Here is a 27946-nt window from a genome sequence, read left to right on the forward strand (position 1 = left end):
GGACCTCTCAGGCTTTTTTCAACTACTCTTAAAACATTGGGCTAATATGGTATCCTTCAAATGTTAGAAACATACATTTATACCCAATGAAAGCTAGTTGATAGATAAATTAACTTGTTCACCATTTCATTTCAAGAAGATCCCCTCATAAGCAATGAATCTAAAGGGTCTGGATCTACTCTATAGTGCTCAGGCAGATTATATTTTAACTCCCATCAAGTCTGACTACATGATCTCCTGAGATCCCTCCCAACACAAATTATCCTATGATCCAAAGGCATATTTTGTACTTTAATTTAAAGATATCAACAGGCATATAAAATATATTCTAAATATTTTTTGCCAAACCCAAAAGCTTTAGAATTAATAATTGCAGAAGTGATGGGTGATCATGGTGTTTTCTTTTTCTGAAGAAGGACTTCTTTTCTCTAAAATGTCTTTTGTTTGCTTTTCCAGTCAAAGTGGTGACCAAAGTGGAGGTGGAAGTAAGTTCTACTTATGTGTTTAGGGGGGAGTTGTTTCTATGTATTTCTTACCCTCACATTTTGACTCCTGCAGCTTCCACATAATGCAGTAATTATCCATAAGCAAGTTAAATGTTAGCTAACAGGCAACAAACAAGGAAGGGTAGTGGCCAACTTAACTTCCCCACCACCTATGGGAACTTGGGTAAGACAGAATCTTTGTGTTCAGATACTGTGAATCACCAGCATGCCAGATGACCAAATGTTAACTTTTTACTTGTTTGTGAAGGCAAATCATCCCACGAAACAGCACAGATGTAACTGGAGAAATATCAACATGAGCAAGAGGTTTTGTACAGGAGAAATCTAGTTCTGAAATAGCCAATATCAATTAAAGCTTCATTTTGCTGACAGAGTTAGGGGAACATCAGTAACAGCAGTACACTGGAGTCCGAACTACAGTAGCTTCACGCTGTCAAGCTGACACACTCAAAGCCAGTTTCCCCTTTGTTAGCATATATATTTGTAGCATTCTCTGTTAATCACAAGAGCACAAATCATCTTCTCAGCTTCAAGTTTAGATACTGGTCATGGCAGAAGCATCTCCTGGCAGTACTGAATGGAGCTTCTGCCAGTTGAGTACAGATTTCAGTGGCTACTCTGACCAGTGCCTAGAATTGGACATGCAAAGTGAGCTAGCCCTGCACAGAAGGAGGTGGGGCACAAAGGTCAAAACTCAGACCAAAGTGGGGAGCTTAAATTGCCCTTGTCTCTGACTTCTTTGGGTGAAAACAAGGTGTCCCTTGCTGAGAGTGTTAGTCTGACATGTTCAATCATCACTTGAGTCACACATGAAAACTTGAAAGTCATCATAATGTCTGGACCGAAATCAGCCATTTAGAATTTCATTGCCTACAGTGTAGAAGCATTTGTTTTCAGTATCCATGCTCTTGTGATTGGTAGTGACACATTTAAATGCTGTGGATGGCATTCTAAACTGGGATAAATCTAAATTTCTGTTTTAATAAAGAGTCTGGGCTGATTTACAGAAAGATTCGATTTCCAAGGATATTGCATAAACTGTACACACATCTGATATAGTAAAGAGGCCTATAATGAATACCCTATTCAGCAGCATTAAATATAATTGCATTAATTCACTGTTTGATCTGTTAAAGACATGTTCCCACCTCCTCCTTCTGATCAAGACATTTATGATGGAATTGATGATGAAGATGCTATAGCTAGGTATGTTTTTATATATTTTAAATAATTTGTTTCTTTGACAGAAGGTATTCAGTTTTTAGTATTTTTGAATCAATCATAAGAATTAGCATGTGATCAGCAAGTGGGTATACATCAAAATGGGTATGTGAAGCTAGAGAAAAGGATTCTTCAGTCTTTTGAAGAAGTTTTGTTCTGTAATTTTGATATGTCAGCAAAAGCAGTTTGCAATCATGAAAATCTCCAAATCTCCAACTAGACAGAATAGGTCTGAAATTAAAATAACGAACTAAAATGGTAGGTTGCTGAGTAACAACATGAAAACTGTAAGCCACTAGATTAATATCCATATTACAAATACATCTCAGTATCTACAAGTAGCCTAACATACATATTTCTAGTTCAGCATTTTAGCATTTGGGTAAACGACCTCACTTTGGGCATTAATGATAATTATGTGCATCAATGGAGAATTTAAACTGGGCCTTTTAAGAAGAACATTACATTTTACATTGTGATAATCACATGCATACTCCAAAGGTCTGTATCACAGGATGAAGATAAGAATGGTATCTGGTCCTGGGGAATCTTGAAGAGGCTAAAGGTCAAAGATGTCAAAAAGAAAAGTGTACGAGAAAAAGCAGCCAAAGTCAATGAGGCAGAAGAAAATGAAAATTTTTTGTAAGAGTCTGCCAGGAAATCAAAGTGCACATTAACTAATTCTAATAAAGCATTGATCACATGCTACTAACATGTCCTCACAGCAGCCTAATGAATCATGCATCAAATTGCAGCTCAGGATTACACTTTTCTGCAAAAACACTGAGCTTTCTTTTCACCTGCATAATTATTCTCTTAACAAGCTGTATTTGTTGCAAAAGTCTGGTAATTAAAATACGCCAAATTCTTTTTTTGGTGAAAAGCACCAAAATAATCTATCATCTTTGTGCCACTCTGGTCATGTAAATTTGCTGCACACTCAGTTAAAATTTACTTTTCTGACCAGTACAATGTAGCTGAGATAAACTGGTAAATCTACAGCCATTAATCAAAATTTTAGGAATAATATGACAAACAGAAAAATGCAAAGATTGTCTTCTACCCATCTTACCTAGAGATTAAATCATCAGGTGGTGTTTTTACCACTTTCTTCAGTCATTTGGTTCTGAACCAGTTTGCTTTAATTCAGTGACAGAAATATATTTAGTCCCTAAGTATTGCTGGTGTCAGTGGCACTTCAAAATGTCTGGAGATTACTTGGAGCCCTTGTGTTGCAAGTTTTTTAAACTATTTAGGTTACAAAAAAGCCTATTAATGTGATATAAATACTTAGTGAGCTTTTTTTTTCCCCCCAGCATGTCTTCCTCAACAAGGCAGTCTGGAAAAGGTAATTAATAGCCTATTGTTCAGTCTCCATATTGATTCCTGATTCTTTTTCTGTATACATTGCTCTGTATCATACTAGTCACAAAAATACATCCAAGGAAGGAAACAGGATATCCTATTGCTTACCCAGTTCCAGTAAACAAATTTCAAATATTGTGACTGATCTTGCTGCAGACAAGGTGATATATATACATTGCAAGCTCCCTGGTAAACAATGTAATGTATTTAATGTGATTTTGCTACCTGAGATTTACACTAGTCCATTTTATTTGACATTAAATATGGACAGATACAGCTGGAAAGAAGCATTCGGTGACACACCCCAAAAGTAAAGAGAAATCCTTTTTGCTGTATTCACCACTTGCAGTGTCTTTGTAAAAGAACATATAAGCATCATCTCAGCTGTGGAATAAAAAAAATTTCTTAGAATTTTTGAGTCTGCTTCTAGAACAGAACCTTTTATATCCTGCTGATTTTTCTAGTCATTGGTTTGATGAGTTGAACAATTTCTTCCCCTCTACAAATATGCTGAATGTGATTCAAAGAATATTCTTGGGCTAAGAATTCTCTTCACTGCTTTGGCATTACAAGACGGCCTAAAAACTAACATACACATGATCCATCTCCACTTCTAAGCAATGTTACACTGACCAGGGTGCTATAGAAGTTATTGAATGTACCTTAAAATCAAACTCAAAAAATGTACTTTGGTGCAATACAATAGGAATTGGATTATTAAAATGAAAGTAAAAAGCTATCTCATGTGTTAAAACTTGCTCCAGCTTCAGATGAGAATTTCAGTGAATACCTGTTGTTATTATTAATAAAGAATCTTAATCTGAAAAGATTGGGTAGTGTTGTGCAGGTTGTGCAAAACACAGAACCCACAGTTACTATAGACAGTAAATGGCTACAGTACTTGCCATAATGTGTTGTCAACTTAGCTAAAATACCATACATTGTAACACAATGTATTCACTTCTCAGTTTTCACGTAATAATGTTTCATTCTTTTAAACACCATTGTTTCAGATTATGGAGACAATGTTTATGATGACGTAGATTCTTCAGACTTCCCTCCTCCACCACCTGATCCCAGGCAAGTGAAAATATTACCTCCCTGATTAGAAATCTAATACACTGAGAGACGTTTTTAAAGTATGTAACAGAGGCAGATTGCTACTCATACCTGATTTATTTGGTGGTGTCAGGTTTTGTAGTTCTCATAAACCTACTGCTGATAATGGCAGTTGAATGCTCTTTTCTCCATTATAGACTGAAATAATAATTAGACTCTAGAATAATTAAGCATGTTTCTCATGCCAACAAATTCAGTCCCTGATGGACAAGAGGTAGAAAGTTATACAAAGCCTAAAAACTCAATTGTAGATTTTAGTTCTTTTTCTATCAAAATTTGGGGACTCTTAGGATAGATACTGTATGTCAGCTGCTGCAGTATTTTAAGAGAAAAGGAGGCAGTGCCTGTGTTTAAAGAATGAAACATATTTGGAGGTGTAAGATTCAGCTTGAAAGACTTTTATCTGAACCAGAAAATCAGGGTCATCTCTGGAGCACAGTGTTATGAGCATAGTTGCATCTGTGAGGATGACTGAGACATGTCACACCCTGTTGTCGCTTACTCTGCTCAGGTGGAGTGACAGTGCACTACAATATTGTAGTCTGGAAACATAAAACCAGAGAGAGCTCTTTGGACTGTGTATCTAGAGGAAATTATGCGGTCCTTCTAACCTAAATCTAGGGTAGGTCATACAAACACATACATTCATCATCAATGAAACTGTCATCCTTCCGCAATCAGCTAGGATCAAAAAGTAGAGTCAGATTTTACATTCCCAGGTGCATCACCAGAAAGGGCAGTTAGGGCATGAAACCCTTCCTCGTTCTTTGGCAAAAGTCAGTGCTATCAAGGATGTGCAAAAAACAGTGGAACTTGAAATAGATCATGTTATGCAGATTCCCTGGTGCACCAAGGTCTACAGGCACATAGGACTAGCACACACAAGGCTAAGATTTTCCAGCTGCCTCCACATTGTGACATGTTATTCAGCTTGTTGCCCAAAGATACACAGTCTTCATAAAAACTGCTCCTTACTGAGAGATTCTAAAGCATCATCACAGAAAGATATTTAAAATTAATTTTCAACATTCACTTATGTGATAGATATACTAATATCAGAGAAAAGTAGGAAAGACAATCCCAACATTGTATTTATTTTGAAGTCAAATGTGTATTGTATTCTCAATATTAGGTTTTCAGAGCAACAAAAACCTGATAAAGACACATGAAGGCACATGCATTTTCACCAAAATTATCAGAAAGCATGCCAATGCCTTAGATGTGTTGCTAATTTTGTTTTATCTGTAACCTCTTGGTTTAGTTCATCAAAATCAGGAAGCTTTGGAAAACCTAAGTCAGATGAAAAATACGTACAAAAGCTCAAGAAGATGGAAAAAGAAGAGAAAGAGTTCAGAAAAAAGTTCAAAGTAAGTTTTGTTCGAAGTGTTTTGTTCACATAAAATATAAAAACAAAGTATCTGTATGGTGCCATCTAATTTGTTCCCCATAACTTGCTTTTGAAAGGTGAAGTATTACTACTTGTAAAAACAGTGATCTGAGCATCTCTAAGTCCAAGTGGCAAGCATGGGCACATACACATACTGTAGGATATTTGTTAATTTTCAAAAATTTAGTAATAAATGGGAATATATTAATGGAAAAATGGTAATGGGTTTTAATCATGGTTTCTTTTTGTCTCTCTCCCTCTCCTTTTCAGTTTGACGGTGAAATAAAAGTTCTTTACTCTACAACCACAGTTCAGGATTTGTCTCAGAAAAGATGGGGATATAAAGACTTACAAATTAAACCAGGGGAATCTCTTGACATTATTGAAAGTACAGATGATACTAAGGTCCTTTGCAGGAATGAAGAAGGAAAATGTAAGTTTTATTAAAAAACTGTAGTACATATCAAATTGTCAGTGAATGGTTGAGTAGGATGTGTAAAACCTCTCTTCCCTGGTTTACCCATGGTTTATCTGGGTGGGTTATCTTTGCCTGGTGGTTGACAAGAGGCAGATTGTTGTTACCTTATTAGCATGTTTTAAGACTGGGTTGCCTTAAAAAAAATCCAAACACTTCCAATGGACAAGATATACTAAATATGAGAAAAAAAAAGAACAATTTTGTTCTGTGAACTTTTTCTTTGCAGCTAGGATCAGCAGATGCTTTTGTTGCTTCTGTCTCCCCTGCTTCGCCAAAAGGAGTGTAGCTATGCTAGCCCACTGAGTCTAGTAAAAGTAAAACCCTTGCTGCACCTCTGGATAGCACTAGCCCATCAACTGCAGCCAAGAGAAAATCAGTAACAATATTCTTACTTTGGATTGCAAGAGATACAGTTTAATCTTTTCAACAGGCCGGGGGGAACATTGCTTAGGCATCTTCCCCCCAGCTCCCAGCTAATCCAAGGCATATGTCCTTGCTGGTTTGTCTGCTTGTTCTGGGAGCTGCACAAGGCCTTTCAGTGTTTCTTTGAAATCCTTGGCCACAGTTTGCACTGGCAGAAATTTTTGAATTTTTGGAGAAGTCCAAAACCATCTCCTTATGGTTTCAATTTCTTAGTGAGCTTCTGTTACAATACTTTTCAAATCTCCTAGTGAAAATTCACTTTGTGCTGGAACAGCCTACTTTCAAAGTAGCAGCATCCTCCTGCTCACCTTTGCTTTTTGCCTCTGACCTATGTTGAAGACAGTCCAATGCTATAAACCTCTGAAGGGGATTCAGCCACCTTCCTTTTATTTTTTCCCTCCTGTACTCAACTGTTACAGTCCTGGAGTACAGCCTTCTTCCTGGCAAGACTGCAGGGTTAGGAAGAATTTCTTGCATAACAACACATATGTTTTTCAAAATATGGATTGCATTGGTAGAGCCACTTCCCAAAAAAAACAGCTTTCAAAGCTGCATTTTTTGAATCAAGCTAATAATAAAGTAGAAAGTAGTTCATGTTTTCCTCTCATAGTCTTCAAAGCCTTTCAAATAATGACAGGAGCTACTGCTTTGCTATGCATAAAAGAGCAAAACAAATAAAAATATCCTCCCTGAAAACTTCTGAATAGATCCCAGTCAATTTTCACATTAGTTAGCAAAGTTTGAATCCTACTTTAGTTCAGTGCATGACAGTTTTGTTTATTTACTCTAGTTGTTCTAGTTCCTCAGATCTTAAAGCTATGATTTTACCTTCTGAAGGCCAGGTAGACTGAAAATCCCCAATTAAAGACGATTTTGTTATTTTCTTGCAAATGAATCCTTTGATTTAATCATTAACTTATGAAGCACTTCCATAGTTTCAAGCCTCTAACAACAGTTAAAAAAACCTACAAATTATATTTCAATGGGTTCTCACCTTTTTAAGCAAGGGCTGATGATCTTACGAACATATTCTGCTATGGTTTATCTTAAATGTTACGAAATTATTTGAAATGTCAAAAGTGAAACAAGGAACTGATTTTCATCTACCATCTCAAATTCCTTCTTGGTCTGAACACACACATTTTGAAATACACAAAAGCTTTCAATATAGCTTCATAGATTTTGCTTAATCAGTAGGACATAATTGGACTTCAGTGGCCCAAAGTTTAAGTTTTGACCTCTCTGAGCTTCCTTTACACCGTCAATGAGCAGCTATCACAATGCGTTACAGCTTTCAATGGTTGCTAAGTAAGCAACATGGAGTGTGCTGACCTGCTGGCTTCTTCTGTATAAAAACTAATAAATTAGTTAGAAACCGAAACTTTGGACATGTAACTTTGGATTAGTAAATCTGAAAGAGTGTGAGACCAGCATGGGCTGTATCTCCCACGTATTTAAGGGCTAGATAGTGCTTTGCAGTGGTAGAAGCACTGTCACATGACTTGCAAGAACACTGTTCGTATGCCATGAGCAAAGAAACTTTGCTTTCATGTATTTCACGTGAGAAAATTATATGAACAAACAGAGTACTTTAGATTAGCCAAAGGATTTAAAATTATTCCCTGGAGACTTCAAGAGTCATGGAAATTATTGGACTGCCCTAAAGAGAATTCTGAAAAGACAATATCTTTAAAAAAAAAAAAAAAAAAAAAAAATTTCCATGTCTTTATTCCAGAAAATAAAGAGGAAAGACAACTGAGCTAAGATATCTTGAACAGATACTCCTAAAGATTAAAAGAAGGAAATTTACATAGTAATTTCAAATACAAGACAAGATCACATTTATTCTTTAGAACTGTCCTAATTTTGTACCAGCTTACTAATGTTTACCTACAAACATGTTATTACTGTTATGGCTCTCTCTTTCTTTGTATTCATTATACCAACTGACAAGTATTTCAGTAGATATCTTTCACCAAAGACAGGAAGTAATTTTTTATAGAAATTATGTACATTTAAAAAAAAGTGTACTTTTATCTGATTTCATTAGTAATGCAGCAGAGTAATAGAATAATACACTAGTCAGTAGCTTTTCTAATGTATTTCCATTATTATTTCCATTATTGGTCTTATTAAGGTTACAGTTAAAAATTTTAAACAGTTAAAGTTAATAGTATTTAATTGGTCTACACATCTTGAAATAAATTTTTGTCCCTGTAGGAAACTTTAAATATTTCTGTTACTTATTATTACTGCAAATATTATTACGTTATTATTATACTGCATTTTTGTCCTATAGTTTGTGAATTGAACTATAGTTTTTGAAACTGTTGTTTCACGCCCATCTCATGCAAGCAGGAAACTGATACATAAGATGAAAACCTAATCTTGCATAACCTCTATTACTATTTAAGTAGGCAAATAAGAATAACCAAAACATTGCACGCAGCAAAATCTTCATCAACTATATGTCCATTGTACATTGTTTTCCATCTATTATGTCTTTCTGTCTGATGTATGTAAAAGAGAAAAACTGCATTTCACTAGTGCTAGGAACAGAGGTAATAAAGAGTATTTCAATTTAACTTAAATACATATATATTTCACTTTTACAGATGGCTATGTTCTGAGAAGAAATTTAGTTCAGAAGTAAGTATAAAGTGATCTTTTTGAAAAATTCGTTGTAACAGTTAATTTTGTTCTAAATGGTCTGGTAAAAAAAGTGAAATATAATTATTTCAGTCTGTCATTCTAAACTTGTAAATTGAGTTATTTTTATGGAGTTACAATTTGTCAAAAATTAATCACATACATCCATGCAGGAAACTTGCCAGAGCTTCATTCCTCATTGCTTAGCCATAAACTCCGAAACTTTAAATTTAAACTATGAAAAATCACAAAAATTAAGCATTATTGGTACTAGACTCTATTACTGAACAGCAAGTTAATGTAATTAGGTGTACCGATGCCTTTTTCAAATGTTTAAAATGGACCAAATTTTCTTCAGGTTTATTTGTATTTCAGTCTTAGTGGGACAGAGATTTGGCTCAGTGTTGCTCCAAATGCATGGAGATCAGCATTTTGGTTCTAATACAAAACTCTTGTCAAACAAAGCCTCTCCATTTCCTTCAAGAGGCTCTTTATATTAGACCCTTAAATATCAAATCAGATCTCACTTTTAGAATTGTCACATTTAGAATTTAGAGGCATTTAACACTTACACAAATATTTGAATTATATATATAAACAGTCTTATTATCTTCTGGGGGCCTGTCCATCCATCTAAGTGACATATTTGGAAATTCCTATTCAAGGAGCATGTATCTTTTATAGATGTTACCTAAATTCATTACCTAAAAAGCTGCACCTCCAAAACTCTTATGTAATTGCTGAGTACAGAAACAAAAAGAATTTCAAGGGCATATTGACTGGGTTTTTTCATTCAATTTTCCTGGTGATCATTTAAAAAAAAAAATAGGTATTTAACTTCTTTATGGAAATAACTTCATGAGAATATCTATGTAAAAATGTGATAAATAAAGCAGACTTTTAATAAAGCAACCCTTTCATGTTTGAAAGAAATATATCCAGGTCAACCCTTCCCTGAAAATACTTTGACCTGACCATCTTGCTCAACATTGTTCTGTTACCACAAAGGTTATATTTTCCTAATTAGCAAGTTGATTATTTGATAGATTGCCTGCACCATACTGCTACTGTATTTTGTATTTGCATGCAAATACTAATAAGTATCTGATGTCTCAATTTTTAAATATATTATTTGTCTTTTTTAAATTACAGTGATGGAGACATTTATGATGATATTGGTGACGGTATGTTGAACATTTCAAACAATACTTTAGTTATATTCAATTACAATAAATAACTTTATCTTTGTGTTGAGTACTACACAATATTAATATTTTTGTATTTTATTTCCATTTCAGATTGCATCTATGATAATGACTCTGATGCTGAATTCTCTTGAAGTAACAATTTCATTGAAGATCAAACTCTAGTTTGGAATCCCACTTGTGAAAGCAAGAAGAGTCATGAACACTGATTGCAAGTTAATTGGTTTCTCTTTTAAATTACAATTAACCTTTTTCTAGGATTTCAGCCTTTTATCTTCCAGTGCTTTGTAAAAATTTGTATTGCCATTTATCTGAGCATTTAAAATTTAGGGAATATGAGCTAAAGTAAGGATTATGATTTTTCACTTCCTTTCCACATTTCTGACAGTGCATGTAGAAACACTTCTTTATCTATTCCCAAAGAGGCCAGTTCATATCTGTGAAGGGTACTAAGGACAAAAATCCCTGGCAACAGGTTTTACTATATGTTTCACTTATTAAACTGCCACTCTGGGTAGGACAGTATTCTGAAAAAAAAAATGATGATAACATCCTGTTGTGAAAACAAGAAATCAAAAGTGGGCATCAGAGAAGACAATACATCACTGACCTGCCATTCCAACTGCAATAGTGTTAGCTACACTGACATACACAGTCATGTTCCATTATTGCAACAGTCTCTTTTTCTGTGTTGTACTAATGATAGAATATCATTCTCTAAAATTTATTTGAAGTCTACTTTAGAGAATAGTGTTCTACTGTATACTGTAGTGTTGCTCAAAATATACTCAGAACATTTAGTGTAAGATTTAATTTCTGTTTAGTTTGAAGATAAGATGTCACTATAATAATATAGGTATTATAAGCTATAAACTGATGATAAACTTGTTGGAAATTACTTCTAGACTAAATATATAGGTACATTTATCACTCTATTTTGATAATGCCTTTTTTTCCCTAAGTATTGCAGTTTAATACTAGATTTGGCTAAGAAAGAATACAGAAATAAAACATTTCCATGCTTATCCAGTGTAGAAACAACATTTATTCCCCAAGTTCATTTTTGATTCTGTTGTCTGAATGACTAAGTTGCAAATAAAAGCAAAGTCAACAGGTGACTCATAATAATAAATATCACTTTACCCTTATATATCAAAAGTCACTGGAAATCAAAAGACATTTACAGTAAGCTCCTAATAAATAGGGTGAGTGTGTGCAAAAAATGGAACATCTGTTGCTGTAGTGCAAGTTAATCAAAAACCTGTAACAACCAGTATGGCTGGATCAGTGTAAGCAGCTCCTTTTGATGATCGAGTCTCCTATAATCCTGAACTGAAGTCAGGTGCATTGTGCAAAATAACAAGTTTAGTTTATAAACATAAAAAAATGTTGGCTTTGTTAAGTCAGTGATTTTTGGTCTCACCTTCAGTGGAGCTGAGATTCCATCTTATAAAAGTGTCTTTTATTGCTGCTTCAAAATACAGTAAATCTCAAAGGAGGCATAATGCAGTGGGGATATCAAACGTAAAATTAAGAGATAGTAGCCTATAAGCTATTTTGTACTGTATGTAAAATCATTGATAGTATACTGAAAAGCTAAATGCAAACTTGACTTTCTATTATTTCTCTTATCTATTTGCTATTCAGCCAGCATCCAGGCATACAAATACCAATTTTATGTGTAAACATCAGCAGCAGTACCCAAATGTAAAACATGACCACACAAATTAAGTCCAATGGATGTGTCTGACTATTTGACTGTGCCACTGCTAATAGACTATTTATTTTTCAGTGGCATTTAAGAGGCTGTCTGCATTAAATTAGTGATATGCCAAAGAACTGAGTAGGCATGCAGACAACTACAAAACTACATAGTTTTTCCATGTTCTTAGTGTTAATGTGTATAGGCACTGCAATTCTGTATTAATACAGAATAATTTGTCATATGATACATTAAATCATGAAGAGAAATAAAATATACGTATGGCTAAAACTCTATACATTACTTGTTCAAATCAAATAAAATGTGATTGCTGCAGGGTGTTAAAATAAATTTGTAAGGTATTACTCATTGAAAAATTACTGGCATTTTATCTTTTTACTTTTTACCAATGCCATTTGCTGGATGCTTTTCTTTATTTCTTCTGAGTAAAAGTATTTCTTCTGAATAAACGTTTTTTTCTAACAAGAAATGTGGGTACACTGTCTTCTGTCAAAGTAGAACAACAGCAGCTGAACAGTAACTTCTGAAAATTATCATTGATCAGCTAACAGAGTGAAAATCAACTTTATTATTGTTGCAAAGACTGCACAAATGCAACGTGGCATTTGTTAGTAATTGCTACCCAGAAAATGAAATGTAAGCAGAAAATTTTCCAGGCAGGAAAATCTATACTTAGGCAGCCCACATTCTAAGGGTTTCTCACCTGTAATTTATTCTAGTATCTTTAAAAAGAAATAAAGAAAGAAAAGGAAAGTTGTTCACTTGATATTTTTCCATCTCTGAATTCATTCTATAATCCTGCAGTATTTGGCTATGCCTGCTAAAATACTCGGCAGTGAAAACATCAAAATATTGACATAAAAACTAGGCTTCAGCATGAACATCCTAGTTAGGGTAAACAGAGCTGGTTTTCATTTGTGTTGTACCTCTATGCTGTCCCAGCAAACAGGCTACCAAAACTGGGAGGGCAAAAAAGACTTCTCTAATTCAGTAGCTTTATAACATTTCTCTGCTGTTACCTCAGGCTCTGGACTGAAGGAATGCAGCTGATCTCCTGCACATTCCTGTGTAAGAGGTTTATATTCTCGATCCACATAATTGCAGATCCCGTGGCTACCCCTCCCACAGTTGTAACAAAATTTCTTCTATGTGTGATCCCTTTGCATAATCCATCTTAACTGTAAAGACCAGTACTTTAATAAGAGCATGGAAATTCAGGGGAGGAATGTAGGTTCTCTGTGGGAGTTAGAACACCTCTTACCATTACATTACTCTACAACAGACACAGTTGTAGACACATGTGTGCATAGGCATGTGTGCATGTGTGTGTGTGAGTATACTTTATGTATATATTAAGGCAACTTCTGAGAAAACTAATGGACCCCTAAAAGGGTACCTTTATGACTCCTGTACGGCAGCCCCAGACCATTCTACATGGAAAAGCTTTTGCACATAGTGTGAAAACTCAAATGCTAGGAGAGTCAATAGATGTGCTTGTATTTGCACAGCCTCTGTTCTGACTCCTTGTGTGGATTCATCGTTAACTGTGTGCGCAGTCTATAATTACATGATGGCTCAGTATTTTTTTCCACAGGATCCCCGCCTCATTTAGTGCATGGGCTGGATGAGAACTAACAGAAAGAGCAGTTGTTCAGCCCTGCTCATTCAGTTTCTAGCCACTCCTTCATTTAGTGCAAATCTTCCCGAGCTTATGCTGTGCCCAGAATTATTAGTTCCTCATGGCATTCATCACAATGATATCTCACATTCCCTTGAATAGGAATGGATTTATCTTGTGAGAGAGGAAAACATTGTATCCCCATTTTAATGTATGAAAGGAAGGCACAAACAGAGAACAATTTGTGGCACATATCCATTAATCCTGGATATAAAACCAAACCGCTAAAGCTAAATTAATTTTTTTTGTATTTTCCTAGATTAGGACTCTCACTATTTTATCTTCCTCTTCTTTTACTCTGCTTATGGTTAAATACAAAGAAAAGAGAGACAACATCTTGTGTTTAAAAAGTATTAGCATGCAGATTTTGTACTGTAAATAGACTACAGAATCACAGAATCGCCAAATTCTTCTTGAACTGTGGCAGACTTGGTGCTGTGACCACTTTCGTGGGGAGCCTGTTCCAGTGCTAAACCAATCTCTGGGTGAAGAACCTTTTACTAACATTTAAATCTCCCGTGACTCATCTTCAGGCCATTCTCTCAGGTCCTGTCACTGGTCATCCCAGAGAAGAGATCAGTGCCTGCCCCTCTGCTTCCCCTCACGAGGAAGTTGCAACAGCAATGAGGTCTCCCCTCAGTCTCCTCTTCTCCAGGCTGAACAGACCAAGTGACCTCAGCAACTTCTCACACGGTTTCCCCTCCAGACACTTGACCTCCCTCATGATGCTCTCTAATAGCTGAATGTCTTTCTTACATTGTGGCACCCAAAACTGCCCCCAGCACTCGAGGTGAGGCTGCCCCAGCTCAGAGCAGAGCAGGACAATCCCCTCCCTTGCCCAGCTATCCATGCTGTGCCTGATGCCCCCAGGACAGGGTTGGCCCTCCTGGCTGCCAGGGCACTGCTGACTCATGTTCAACTTGCCATCAACCACGACCCCTTCCTGTAGCGCTGTTTTCCAGCATTCATTCACCAGTTTGTCCATACATCCAGGGTTGCCCCATGCCAGTATCCCTTCCAGTCCTGCCTCCAAGTCATTTATGAAGATGTTGAAGAGCACAGGGCCAAGGACGGAGCCCTGTGGAATTCCACCAGTGACAGTTCACAAGTTTGATGTCAGCCCATTCACTGTAACCCTTTGTGCCTGACCCATGAGCCAGCTGCTCACCCATCACATGATCTGTTTATCCAGCTGTGAGCTGAGCATTTTGTCCAGGAACACTCTGTGACAGACAGTATCAAAAGCTTTGATGAAATCCAAAACGATTATATCAACTGGCTTCCCTTGATCAACTAGGTGGGTTACCTTGTCATAAAAGGAAATCAGATTTGAACCATGTTTACAATAATAAACAGGTGAGTAGATAGGGGATACTGAATAAAATTTAATGTAAATAATAGGTTAGGCTATATTCTGAAACTTAATAAAAAGTGAGGACTAATTGTAGATTTAGTGGTCCACATAATTACACTTTATATCATTTGCTATCTCGCAGTTCCCATGTTGACAGGCAGTTTATTTGTATGGTTTTGAGTGATGTCCATGGCTCTCACCAGAATTAAACCTTTATGTTTATATGGTCTGGGTAGATCCAAGGCTGAGACATCAATCAGTTCTGAAGGAGCCAACTTATTTATCAGAAGCAATTCACTCAGGATAGCAGCATAACCATACAAGCTTCCACCTTGACTGCTTAGCCTGGTTAAGAAATAAGGTGGTTGTGCAGATGAAGGGTCATCCTAAGCAGTTTCCATAACCCCAACCACTTGGGAAACATTTCAGTGCCAATCTGACTAGCCATGGTACTGCAGAACACCACCTAACACATATTGTAATCTCGTGCTGAGCAGCAGTGTGGTAGCCCCCGGTCCCCTCGGTGCAGCAAAAAATACAATGATCTCACAGTTTTCCTTCTCTGTGTTTCATTCTAGATAGGTGACTCCTGAACATACATAGAATTCAGTAAATAATTTCTATTTGCCTCCTTCGAAAGCACTTTGAGAGAGAAGATGTTAATAAATGTATAGAGTTTCTTGCTGGAGGCTTTTTATACTGTGGGCCTTGTTGCAAAGAATATTGGAAACGGTATCTTTTAACACACAGGTAAATATTGCTTGAATTTAAAATATTCACTACTAGGCAGAAAGGAAGTATGCAAAATGTCAACACAAACATGAATGAAATGCGAATTAGATGGATACCAAGGGTTTTAAGAAATATTATACGATCTGCTTTACTTCAGTAATATCTCAAAATCCTACTGCTCAGGCATCATGAGACAGACTAAGAAAGAAAAAATTAGCACTGGCTTTTTTCCCTGCTTTCTTTTTTTTGGCTTGATTCCTGATTTTCAAGTTCTTAGCAGGAAAAGCTGCCTGATCCTTCATTTACGTGTGGGTGTGCTTCAGGTGGAAAATGTACACAAAACACAGACACACAATACGGGGCTCTCGTCCATTCTTGCTGCTGACAGAAGGGACACATGGCCAATCTTCCTTCCCTTCTCCTGCGTCTCAGCTTCTTCCACGTTCTCCTGCCTTGGACAATGTGGTCACACACCTTCCAGCTCACACAGGTAAGCCCAGTTTCTTCTTCTGCATTGATGCAAAGAAATTCTTATATTTTTGTTGTCATTGCCTCCTTTCACTGCCTGAGATGTTCTCTGTACTCTTTCTTACTCAGTTACTTCCTGTTCCCCATAATTATTTCTCTTTCCCTTGACTGTCTGACATTCTGTTCTTTGCTTTTCTGCTTCCTTGTTCCTTTCTCTTTTCATCCTTTTAAACTCTTTCACTACTCCTGCATTCCGGCCTCTGGCACTTCCATTTTAATTCCATTTTTAAAAGCTGCTCTGTTTAAATGCCTATTTTTTTTTTTTTTGGTGCAAGATTCCTAACTCTGTGGGTGACACCAGCAGAGGTTTAATGACTCAACAGGCACTGAGGAGACTTATAATTCTTGTATTTTGAGTTCTAGGCTGTTTATCCAACAGTACTTAAAATCAGGTCAAACATACCTTCTCTCTGCCCTGAGTATTTGGGGGACTTTTTTTCAGTACTTAAGTTGGGATGCTATATATAACTAAATCTTACAACTGCCAGTTCAAACTTAAAAAAAAAAAAAAATTCTATTCCATCCCTTTTTTTCTGCTTCCATATTCATAGTAAGCTACTTGTTACTGGCTGTGTAAGAGACTCAAGCAAGTTCTAATGACAGTCACTGGCTGCTGAGAATGTCCAATATACAAATATTTCAGTATGGATACCATGATGTGTAACAGCATTGCTCTTAAAATGTTAGCCAGGGTTTGTCAGCCAGCGCCTAAAGAAGATATTAATGGGCTTCTCAGTTTTTAAGAAAAGACAATGATTACAAAAAATAATTTCTGCTGCCATATAGATTTTGTATCAGTTGATGATAAATTATCCTTACATAGAGCTTCTGCACTATTATTGGAGTTTATTTGGACAGAAACAGCAGCTGTGTTTTGTTAAAGCCTTTTCCTCAGGTGTAATTATTATGCCAACCATACATAAACTAAACACCTGTTGCTTTTCACAGCTTCAATAGGATTACACAGTGTGGAATGCTGGGAAAAAATCTCACATGAATGGGTGCCTAAGTATAAGGCTGTACTAATTAACAATCTAGTTAGCAACCTACCCAATTAATCAGGAAGACTTGTTGCAGCACTTGACATTCTGTTATTTTCCTGCTGATTGTTATTGCTTTAGTTTGATACTGCTGTTCTTGCTTAATGTTCTGCTATGCACTGTATGTTCATTTTTGTAATTTCTTCCATTATGGGGAGAAATATTAACTGAAGAAATATTAACACTACAAACAACTGCAATCAATTCTGATTTTTATTAATATTTTTAATTTCTTTCTTTATTTAAGGGTACTATCTTTGTGAATTAACTTAGATTAGGAAGTTTTCCAAAATCAGAGCAATTTCAGAAAAAAAAAAAAAATTTACTGAGCTAAAAATTTTGTTAGGTATTTGGGAGCTCACATTACTTTTGCCAACTATATTACTGATACTTAAAATATAGGACTCATTTTCCATAACAATATATGTAGAAATACACCTAATTAATTGTATTTGAAAAGGTTAGCACATAAATAGATTAGGAATATAATAGCATATAAGCCAGGAGAACATTCACACCCCAAAAAGCAAGCCCAGTAGTAGCAAGCACAAATTGCCCATTTCTTTTTCTCCAAGCTGTTTGGTGAACTTGAGACCAAAATGATCATATCAAAAAATCTAACATACGGATCAAAAGTTCAGAAAAAAAATATTCAGCGTCCACTTAAACCCAGTAGTTACCCACTAAGTTTCTCGTCTCTTGACTTGCTCTCTGCATTGTGCCAGTCTGGGCAGTTTGGCAACCCACACCTTGCCTATAACCAGATGCAGCCCACAGCTGCATCCATACCACTCATTTAAAACTGTCCCAGGGAACATCCCTGGGCACTGGACCATGATGGACTTTGCTGTCACATTGCCTAAATCAGACAGTTTTGGCTCAAGACCAGTGCAAGACTGTTCAAAGAATTCCCAGCACATATTTACAGGACATCCATGTCACCACTGCCCTCCCCAGGTGACCCCATGAGTCAGATGGATTCCCAAGGGAGAAGATGGGTGTAAAATGCAATATCCCTGCTTTTACATTGCAATTCTGTTTCAAGACCTCTGTACTTCCCAAGACCCCAGATTCTGCTAGGTTTTCAACCCAGCTCTGGGTTGAAATTGAATTGAATTGAATTTTTTTCGGATCCTCTGGTGGCATCCACAGCAAAAAGACTCTGTTCCCATGATTTTATACGCAGGAAGAAGGACCCTTCCTATTTCTGGTTGTTGCTGTGTTATGGGAACACAGAACAAAAATCTCAAAAATGGCACATTAAAGGACTTTGGTTTATGTAGATGGAGCTGCAGCTAATACGGTCACCTTTTTCTCTTTGTTTCCTTCCCTACATTCTCTGAAGAGGATGCCTTTTCAATCTTGCAGACAACCCTCTCCCTAGCAGGTCCTTCTGTTGCACAATAGGCACACAAGTCCAGGGCTGCAGCTGCATCTTCCCACACACTGCTCTGTATCTGGAGGGAGATGGGGCATTCAGGCTTGTACCACTTTATGCCAGTTGTGAAGCACAGGGAACTCTGAGAATGCATGCTGCTCACAGGTCAGGCATTGTGCAGGTCTGCTCTAAGACCTGTGTGTTGCTTCAAAATGACCACTGGTTGCTCAGAGCTGCCAATAATTTAATTTGATACTATGCATTTGTCCAGCTGCTAAAAATGTGCTGATGAGCTGGATTTGATTTGACTGAAACAGCGGAACCTCTAAACCAAAAATCTACCAGGACCGATTCTTAGACTCACAGAATTGTTTAGGTTGGAAAAGACATCTAAGAACATTGAGTCCAACTGTTAACCCAGCACTGCCAAGTCCACCACTACATCATGTCCCTAAACACCATGTCTATACAGGTCCTAAATACCTCCAGGAATGGTGATCCCACACTTCCCTGGGCAGCCTGTTCCAATGCTTGACCAACTTTTCAGTGAAGAAATCTTTCCTGCTATCCAGTCTAAACCTCCTCTGGTGTAACTTGAGGCCATTTCCGCTTGTCCTATTGCTTGAGAGAAGAGACCAGCTCCCACCTCGCTAGATACAACCCTTTTCTGGCAGCTGTAGAGAGTGATAAGGTCCCTCCTCCTCTCCAGGACAAACACCCACAGCTCCCTAAGCTGCTCCTCACAGGACTCCAGACCCTTAGCTCCTTTGCCCATCTCTGGACTCACTCAAGTACCTCAGAGTCTTTCTTGACCTGATTCTGACAGACAGACAGACAGGCTCCTCAGATAGACATTTTTACAGTCTGAGGTTTTTTTACATAAGAAAAATCAGGTCAAGTGTTCTTTGTAATATCAAATGGACAAAACAGTATCTGATAAACTTCTGAGATACTTCATTCAATCAGTGATGTTTTCTTTATACCTTTCTTTTTTATACCTCCATTGACAGTATTTCTTAGCTGTAGAGAGTAGAACATAGGTTTTATCACGTTCTATACAGTTTGATGGGCTTAATGTCAAGAATAAGACTAAACAAATAGAGTGATTATAAAAATTCTTGCTAACAGTACAGAAATAGCAAAGAAGGGATGATTTTTTTTAACCTTCTGATCCCATGCACTAGATTTTCTCCTCTTCCTGTTTGTCCAATTGTCATTCAGTATTTATAATTTATTTATAGCCAATTTTATGATATTTCAAATGAAGGAAGAGTATTACAAATACATTTGCATAAGATAAAATGCTCTTCAGCTACAAATCACAGTAGCTCAGTTGAATTCAGTAAGATAACTTCTTGTCTGCATAGCTTGATTCAAGTTTGTATTTTTTCTTCTACATTTATGTGACAGGCAGGCTGCAGCTGGTGTACATTGCACAGCCATATTCATTTCAATGGAGTTTAAATGATTCAAGACGGTTAAGGCTCTGCCACTAGCTTTCTTCATCTGACCCCAGACAAGTGAAAAGCTTTTCTTTTTGATCTTTATTTTGGATTTTAAATCTTGAAGATTTATAATTCACACAGTAGTATCCTCTACAGCTTATGGCATATCCCTGTTCAGTGTATAAAAAGGCTGCCCCACACATGAGGGGGTAAAAGCAACAATTTTGTGATTGGAAACGGAAGGAACAAAGCAGTTTCTTTTTAAGTCCTTTGCACGCATACACAAAAATGTGGCTCAGGTTTGAGAAGTCTCTTTCCACTCCTTGGACAAGTAGAAACATTTTGCCATGGTTTCAAGATTAACCTGCCTCTGCAAACCTCCAGGTGACACTAGAGGATTGTTATGGTCTCATATGTCATGCTTTGCAGTTGGGAAAGGAAATACACCAGCAGCTCACAGGAAATTCTGCTTTCACAGTGTGTCCTTGGGTTTTGGAGATTTACTAAACTACATAGAGAAGTTATTTTCACATAAAATTAAAAAGGAAGAACTAAAATTGAAGTATTCTGATTCCCCATTTGGCCACTAATATATCTTTTCTTTGATTGGATTTATAGTTATTTGATGTATTGTGTTTTAGACACTGAAAGACAAAACAATAAATAGAAGTGGCTGCCATACGCTGGGTCAGCTATAATCTGTGACAAACTAAATGCAGAGGTTAATTTTCTCTTTGGTGTTAATTTTCCCCCTCCAAATGGGCACAAGAGTTTTTTCCCCCTCCCTGTTTCTCCCCTCTGCATATTCAGGAGCAATGGTTGTTGAAAGCGTGTGGAAAATTTGACAGGTAAGGAACCTTTATAATTTTTTAAATAAACATTTGTGATTCTTTCCTGACATTTGAAGACTAGAACATAGGAAAAGCTCCCAAAACAGATACAAAATTGTCCTCTACTCTCCTAGGGTGAGGACTCCTCATGCCAGTGATGACCACAACATTTTACGGCCCTGACTCTCTTTGCAGCCTTATGTACAGGGCTGTATGTTTGTTTGTTTGTTTTGTGGGGATCTAAGTGGTAGTTAAGGTTAATGCACTCTCACTATTTTCCATTTCACCATAATGAAAAATTAAAAATCTGATGTTCCATTTCCTTTCTTTTTCCAGTTGTGGCAAATATTAATTATACCTCAAACTACTTCTAACGTAGCCTTGTGGATTAGCACTTATAACTGATATTATGACATTCTTTTATGTGTCATTATCAGAGACAACTTCAATTTTGCCTGCAGAATCCAAATATAATTAGGGTGGAAAAGACACAGGAAACTGAAGCCCCCCCAAGATAAATGTAATATTTTGATTATTAAAGGGTGTCTGCAGGAAAAAATCTACAAAAGAGTACTCTGGGATTTAAACATTACTCCTTCCTTATTCACCCTTGTTGAAATATGATGTTTGTGTCCTCTTGAAATACCTCATGTCTCCCAGACTTTGTATCAGTCAGGGAAGAAGCAAGTGCTGAACAGTAGCATTTACCATGAGTGTCCAAAGCATTTTACATAGAGATTACAAATTCGTATCCAATCCAGACTGGACCAATGCTTAGTGGCAAGTCAAAATTATGTGAAAATAGTTAGACAACAGTGGAATTCGTAGTAAACAGGATGCAGCATTACTACCACCAGCAGCAGTTAATTTGGCATTTTCAGGAGGCCAAGGGTTCCCTGGACATGAAATCCTAAATTTCAGCCCTGAGGCATACTGATGAAACTGCTCAAGGAAGTTCGACCCATTCTGTTCCTGTGTTATGGACAGATGAGATATTATTGTTTAGAGCTTTTAATTTTGAGAATCTTCGGTTCCGCCAAAACATTAATGTCATATTTAAGAAGCAAAAATCCTGATGCAGAAGCTTTTGAAAATCATATTTTAAATTAAGTGTACTTGATATAACTGTATTGTATTAAAACAGGATTGTTCTGTGTCTGACATTAACTGATAGGCCAAAAGGTTTTTCCACTCTGGCTTATCAAATAATTATTTTACTCTCCTAAATAAGTACTAATGTTTTAGAAGTGTACCAGTAAGAATAAAAATTTTGAGATGAAACTTAATGTTCATTAATACTTAAAACCCCCAGATTTTTATGAGTAATGCTGGATCTGAATTGAAAGACCTCAAGAGAAGATAGAAAATTCAGAGTGGAAAATGACTAGAAAACAGGAAAAGAGCTTGTGAAAGTATGTTTTCTATGGCTGGCTACTTCTACACTTCAACTTGATAGTATTTGCTGGATTTGGTCTAGAGAATTTGGGATGTCTGAGTGCCAGGATTTGCCTTGTTTGTGGCTGTCTGTAGCATCAGGGCATGATGTAGGGTGCTATCAGCAAATTTAAACTTCTCCCTAAAAAGGAGCCAGTATGTCAGTGCATGGTTTCTTGCAGTGGGACTTCTTTACGACTTTGTTTTTTGGTTTTTTTTTTTTTTAATATATACATTTATTAAGCAATTTTAACAAATGTAAAAGCAGTAAGAAATAGAGCAGCACTTGAGCCTACAGAGAGACTCATTGCGCACCAACCAAACAAGCTATGAAAAGCTATTTCTTTTTCCTGTTTTTAATTACTTCACGCATTAAAAAGCAGAAAACATCCGGCGTACAAAGCCCACGGTCACGCCGCACCCATGTGAATTACCACCTCATCACAAGGCCGGGAAACAGGGCGGGCAAACCCCGAAAAAACGAACGAACGAACGAACAAACAAACAAACAAACAAAACCACAACAAAAATAAAAGAAAAAAAAAGTAATTTCTGTTGTCAGGCCGCTCCCGCGGCCCATCCCCGCCCCGCGCCGCCTCAGCCGCCCCCGCGCCCGCGGTGAGGGGGGAGGTGCCGGGGGTGGGGGGGCGCCCTCCGCGTCGCGGCTCCGAGCGCCTCCCCTCGCGAGAGCGGGCGAGGTTTCCGGTGTTGTGGCTGCGGGGCCGCAAACATGGCGGCGACGCTCCGCGCCCGCTCGCTGAGGCACCTCCGCATCCGAGGTGAGGAGCGTCCCACGGGCCGCCCCGCCGGCGCCCGCAGCGCCACGGTGCCCGCCCCCCCACGGTGCCCGCCGGCGTCCCCCGCTCCTCTCCCCTCTTTCTCCTCCCTGTCCCCGGCTCCTTCCTCCCCGCCCGTCTAATGCCTTTCTCTCCCCCCGTTCCCGCAGGTCGGAACGACAGCGGCGAGGAGAACGTGTCCCTCGATCTCAGCCGAGGTACGGGCGGGGCGGGGGGGGCGGCGGAGCTGAGCGGCCTGGTGGTGCCGCGGGGCGGGCGCGGGGGCCGAGGCCGCCGGCGGGGGCTGAGTGGAGCCTCCCGCGGGTGGGAGCCGCTCCTCGGGCACTTGTGGGGCCGCGCCGAGGCCGCGCCGGGGCCGCGCCGGGGCCGTGCCGGGGCCGTGCCGGGGCCGCGGGGCTCCCTCCTCCCCGGCGTGCAGCTCAGGCTCCTCGGCCGGCGCTGGGGCTGTCCTTGAAGCCCCTGCTACTCGCAGACGGCGTTGTTTACAGTGCCTGACCCTCCGGGTGATCTTGCCGTGCGCATCTGAGCAGCACCTCGGCAGCGGCGAGTATTCTGTCTCCATCCCTTTTTCGTGTATCCCTGCCCGCCCTAGGCCGGCAGGCCACGGCGCTTGCCCTGAGCCTCTTGCTCCAAGACCAGCAGCCACTCATCTCCCCTTTGCTTGTTAAATTGCTCCAAACATCCTCCACTGCTCTCAGATGTGTCTGTGTGTGTGTGTGTGGTGGCGGGGGCTAAGAGGAAGGAAGCAACGCTGATATCTGCTACAAGCTAAGAAATTTTGTCTCAGACAAACAGGTGCTCGTTCCTTACCCACATGTATAGGCCAAATGTGATCTTGCCTTGCTGAGTAGTGAGGTGAGGGTTAGACTCTCCCAAATGGATAAAATTCAAAAAGCAAACTGGAATGTCATTGCTCTAGAAGCAGTGATATTTCGTGGGACAGAGGATCCTAGTCTGGCGGAGGGAATAAAGTTGATGCTGGTATATAACTGTTCTCTTCAGGAGATCCAGGATGGCTATTACACTGAATAGATCCATTTTCTGAGGAAGTAGGCAGGGGAATGACAGAATCAATGAGATTGATAAAAGTGGCCTGTGAAATGGAAAACAAGTAAAAATATCAGCAGTAGAAGTAGTGTTTTCAACTTGGAATTGTTGATACTGCATCATACTTTCTCTAAGTCTCTTTTCCCCTAAAGTAAGCTGTGTTTAGAATTATTTTATTAAGAAGTTTTATCATGGGCTGCAAGTTATTTCTGTGTATACATATCATATTTACAAGTATGTTTTAATAGTTGGGAAAACTGCTGGGGTTTCCTCAATTTAAGGAAACAGGCTCTTCTGTCTCTTCTCACTCTATCTCCCAAAGGACATGATTGCTTTAGAGAAATACTGTCTTTAAAAATCAAAACTGGTGAAACTTTCATCAGCAAAATGTAGAACAAAGGCCTTAACAGTTTTAGCACATGGCAAAGTTATTGCTGTAAGCAGTGCTACCTGTTTATGAAATCTGCAAAATTAGGATTTTAATGAATTTTTAATAACTTTTTTATGTTCTGTAACATACTGAAGTGTTCTGAGGTGAAAGAACAATACACAAAATTTAAATGCTGGAGTGGTAATTTGAGATGTGGACTATTTGAAATCTTCTAATCAGAATTCGGTAGGTGACTATGATTGTGATATTGACTTTTGCCATGAGGTGTTTTCAGCTGCCTGCTGATTCCAAGAGACCTGTAGTAATAGCAGTACAACTGTGACATGTGTATAGTGTTGTAAAAGAGGCTCTGGAGTAAGATGCAAAACACGTTTTTAATACAATGAAAAAAGGTATTTTGCACTGTGGCTGTATAGCTCCTATTAAAAAAAAATCTTTGGGGAAATCAAATAAGAACTTGCTTTAAATTTAGATGTCAAAAAACCAAGGGTTTTGGGGTTTTTTTGGAAGAACTACACCTGACTGATCAGAAACCATATAACACTGTATATCCACAGTAGGTATTAACTGCATTTTAAAGAGGAAACCAAAGTAAGAAGCTTAAAGTTTTGTCTCAGCAAGACATTACCTAAGCTAGATGATAACTTGATTTCCACAATGAACACAACGAATATTTGTTTTTCCAGCTGTTACAATAGTTATGGAAGCAATTATATTTTGTTACCCTAATTTGGTACTAATAGTGCAGTGTTTTGTTCACTGTGTTGTGCAGATCACATAGTTTTCCACAGGGCTCACGTTTGCATTAGCTTAAAAGAATGTTCTAATGTTTTTTGTTTCCCGGTACAACTGAACTTTGTGTTGATTAATGTGAAATATCTGATTTGGGCAAAGTAGAGAATCACCATAAACAGAGCGTAGCCATATGCTTCTCGTTACAGGGGCCTCTTTGTTACAAACACGAAAAATTATATTGGCACTGCCTTATTTTGAATAGGTTCCTGTTAGTAATAGCATGACTTAGCACACAGGTTAGACCTTTACTCGTCTATACCTGTGGACTGTATACTGTTTACACTTTCCATGCAAGAGGCCAGTGCTGTTATTAAGAATTTCAAAACAAATAATAAATGTGGGGAGAGCACTCCTGGCTGTGCTGCTTTGAGTTCAGCTTCTTCCTGGCTTTTTGAGCGGTAAGGCTCAAGGAGTGCCTTGCTGCTTGCAGAGTGGTCTACATTTCTCTGTATGTGTTTGGTTTGCTCTTTTCTCCTGTCCTGTAGTTATAGGGTTGCTCATGTTTTCACAGAGGACTCCAAGCTTTTTTACAAGTTTTCACCATGGCTGCTGTCCTACTCAGCCCTCCCCATCTTCTAAGAGGATTCAGATAAATCATTTTTAAGAAAACCACTTTGCTGAAATGCTGATCAACTCTGGAAGAATTGTCCCCAGGATAAGCATTTTTGTGTATAAGGCTGGTATAGTAAGAAAAAATGGTGCAGATACAGGGTAGACTCATTGCTTTTGACTACTTAAGATCATATGTCATGTATTCTGTTGATTACAAAATTGCAGTTAATAACTGGGATTTAGAGCACTCATGTTTTGGCCTTGTGTTATATTACCTGCTCAGAATAGAACAGAAAAGGAAACGGAGGACAGACTCGCCACCAGTATAACTCCCATTGGAGTCATCTGGAAGGAATTAGCAATGGGATGAGAGAGACTGGTTTAATTAGACTACTGAAATCAAGCTCATAACTTCTGAAGGCCAAAAAGAACAATTGGAGGTATCGACCAGATTAGTGCATTTGCTAGGAATTTTTCCACTGACTCTGGCCATGGTTGCATATATAACCATAATACAAATATTATATGCCTTTTCTTTGTTTCTGACTGCTTTACAGGCATTCAGAGCTGAGTCACAGAAGCATATATACCTCCCAGAGCTCTGGGCACTCTTAAAGGCCTGTGTAATCCACACTTCATTTGCTCGTAAGTTTTTGCAGGGAGCTTGGACTAGGTGACCTTGAAAGGTCCCTCTCAGCCCAAACCATTCTGTGATTCTTTGCTCACCTTTGTAACTGGATCACCTTATCCTGCTGGGTGACCAGCAACTCTTCCTTTGTTGGAATTTTGGCTGTTGTCCTTGGGTCTTGAAGACCTAAGTAGTTTGGAACTCGGCTAGTTGAGAGCAGTCTCACGGTGCATTATCTGTAGTCAGGCTCATCTTCCTTCAAGGGATCCCTGTTTTCTTGGAATCTGTAGCTCAGAGGTTGCACTGGCTATTAGGAACTTTTCAGAGCTTGTTTGCTTACCGGTGCAGGAGTGCCAACTGAATACTGAAGTTGAGTAGAGTGCTGTTCATGTCCGTATGTGTTCATTTCCTCCTTTTTGAGGGTAACAGTCTTCACTTTCTGATACTGTACTCTTTAATCAACTGAAATGTCCCTATCTCAAGCATTAGTACTTTCATTTATTATTCAAAAACATGCATTACAAGATACTACTTTGGTTTATCAACTTGTACAGCCAATTTTCTCTACTTGGTAAGTGTTGAGTCTTCTGACTGTAACACAGGACATACATGAATAAAGCAGCTGAGAAAACTGGTTGTTTTTTTTTTCTTCCTGAGACCGATATCACAAAATTGACTAGTGTTGTCTGAGAAAATACCCTTTTCCTTTTTAGCCTTCATTTCCCCATGTCATGTAGGTAATAATAAAATATAGAGGAGTTCCGTTTAACTTCATGAGGTCTAAACCGTGTTACTTTTCTTACTGTGCTTGAATAATTTTAAACCATGTAGTATTTGATTCCATGTTCCTGCACGGCAAATTGTAATGCATTGCATGCAGGGCAAACATCTTGGGATGCTATTTGCAGTTTGCAGCCCACAGAAATGTTGGGCATTTTTAAGGGTTATTTGTGGGATAGTTAAAGAAGGCTGGATGAATTTTGTTTCCAAAATCAGCTTGAGATTTGATGACCATACTGTTTTCAGCTTCCTTCATCAGTGTGGAAGAAGCAGGGAGGAACAGAGCACATGTCCGATACTGAAAGCTCAAGTAGTGGGGGAAGGAAGAAAAAACCTTTTGGAGTGCTTGCAGCATGGCAGTAGGGAACCACTGCAGACATGGCAGCTGGTGCATACTTTTTGATGCCTCAGAGGCAGTTCTTCCACTCTTAAGTCTGCTACAGAAAGCGTTTAGGTGGTTC

The 27946-nt window shown here is 38.3% G+C and overlaps 2 protein-coding genes across 5 annotated transcripts in view; both read left to right on the top strand.

The window, feature by feature from the left end:
- Positions 1–11378, top strand: part of FYB1 (FYN binding protein 1) — a 57950-nt gene extending 46572 nt beyond the window's left edge. For 2 of the 3 annotated variants that reach the window (XM_048292559.1, XM_048292560.1), the window contains exons 10-19: positions 457–485; positions 1643–1712; positions 2229–2369; positions 3044–3075; positions 4106–4172; positions 5473–5578; positions 5869–6031; positions 9115–9148; positions 10301–10332; positions 10447–11378. In XM_048292559.1, coding sequence (XP_048148516.1) covers positions 457–485; positions 1643–1712; positions 2229–2369; positions 3044–3075; positions 4106–4172; positions 5473–5578; positions 5869–6031; positions 9115–9148; positions 10301–10332; positions 10447–10487 — 715 coding nt within the window. In that variant the 3' untranslated portion in view covers positions 10488–11378. The remainder of the gene's footprint in view (positions 1–456; positions 486–1642; positions 1713–2228; positions 2370–3043; positions 3076–4105; positions 4173–5472; positions 5579–5868; positions 6032–9114; positions 9149–10300; positions 10333–10446) is intronic. The other variant, XM_048292561.1, reaches the window with a different exon arrangement.
- Positions 11379–23193: 11815 nt separating this feature from the next.
- The window catches only part of RICTOR (RPTOR independent companion of MTOR complex 2), a 76529-nt gene continuing 71776 nt past the window's right edge, over positions 23194–27946 (top strand). For both annotated transcript variants that reach the window (XM_048290628.1, XM_048290629.1), the window contains exons 1-2: positions 23194–23274; positions 23442–23489. In XM_048290628.1, the coding sequence (XP_048146585.1) occupies positions 23226–23274; positions 23442–23489 (97 nt within the window). In that variant the 5' untranslated portion in view covers positions 23194–23225. The remainder of the gene's footprint in view (positions 23275–23441; positions 23490–27946) is intronic.

Source organism: Corvus hawaiiensis, chromosome Z, assembly GCF_020740725.1.
Source record: "Corvus hawaiiensis isolate bCorHaw1 chromosome Z, bCorHaw1.pri.cur, whole genome shotgun sequence".
Taxonomy (NCBI): Eukaryota; Metazoa; Chordata; class Aves; order Passeriformes; family Corvidae; genus Corvus; species Corvus hawaiiensis.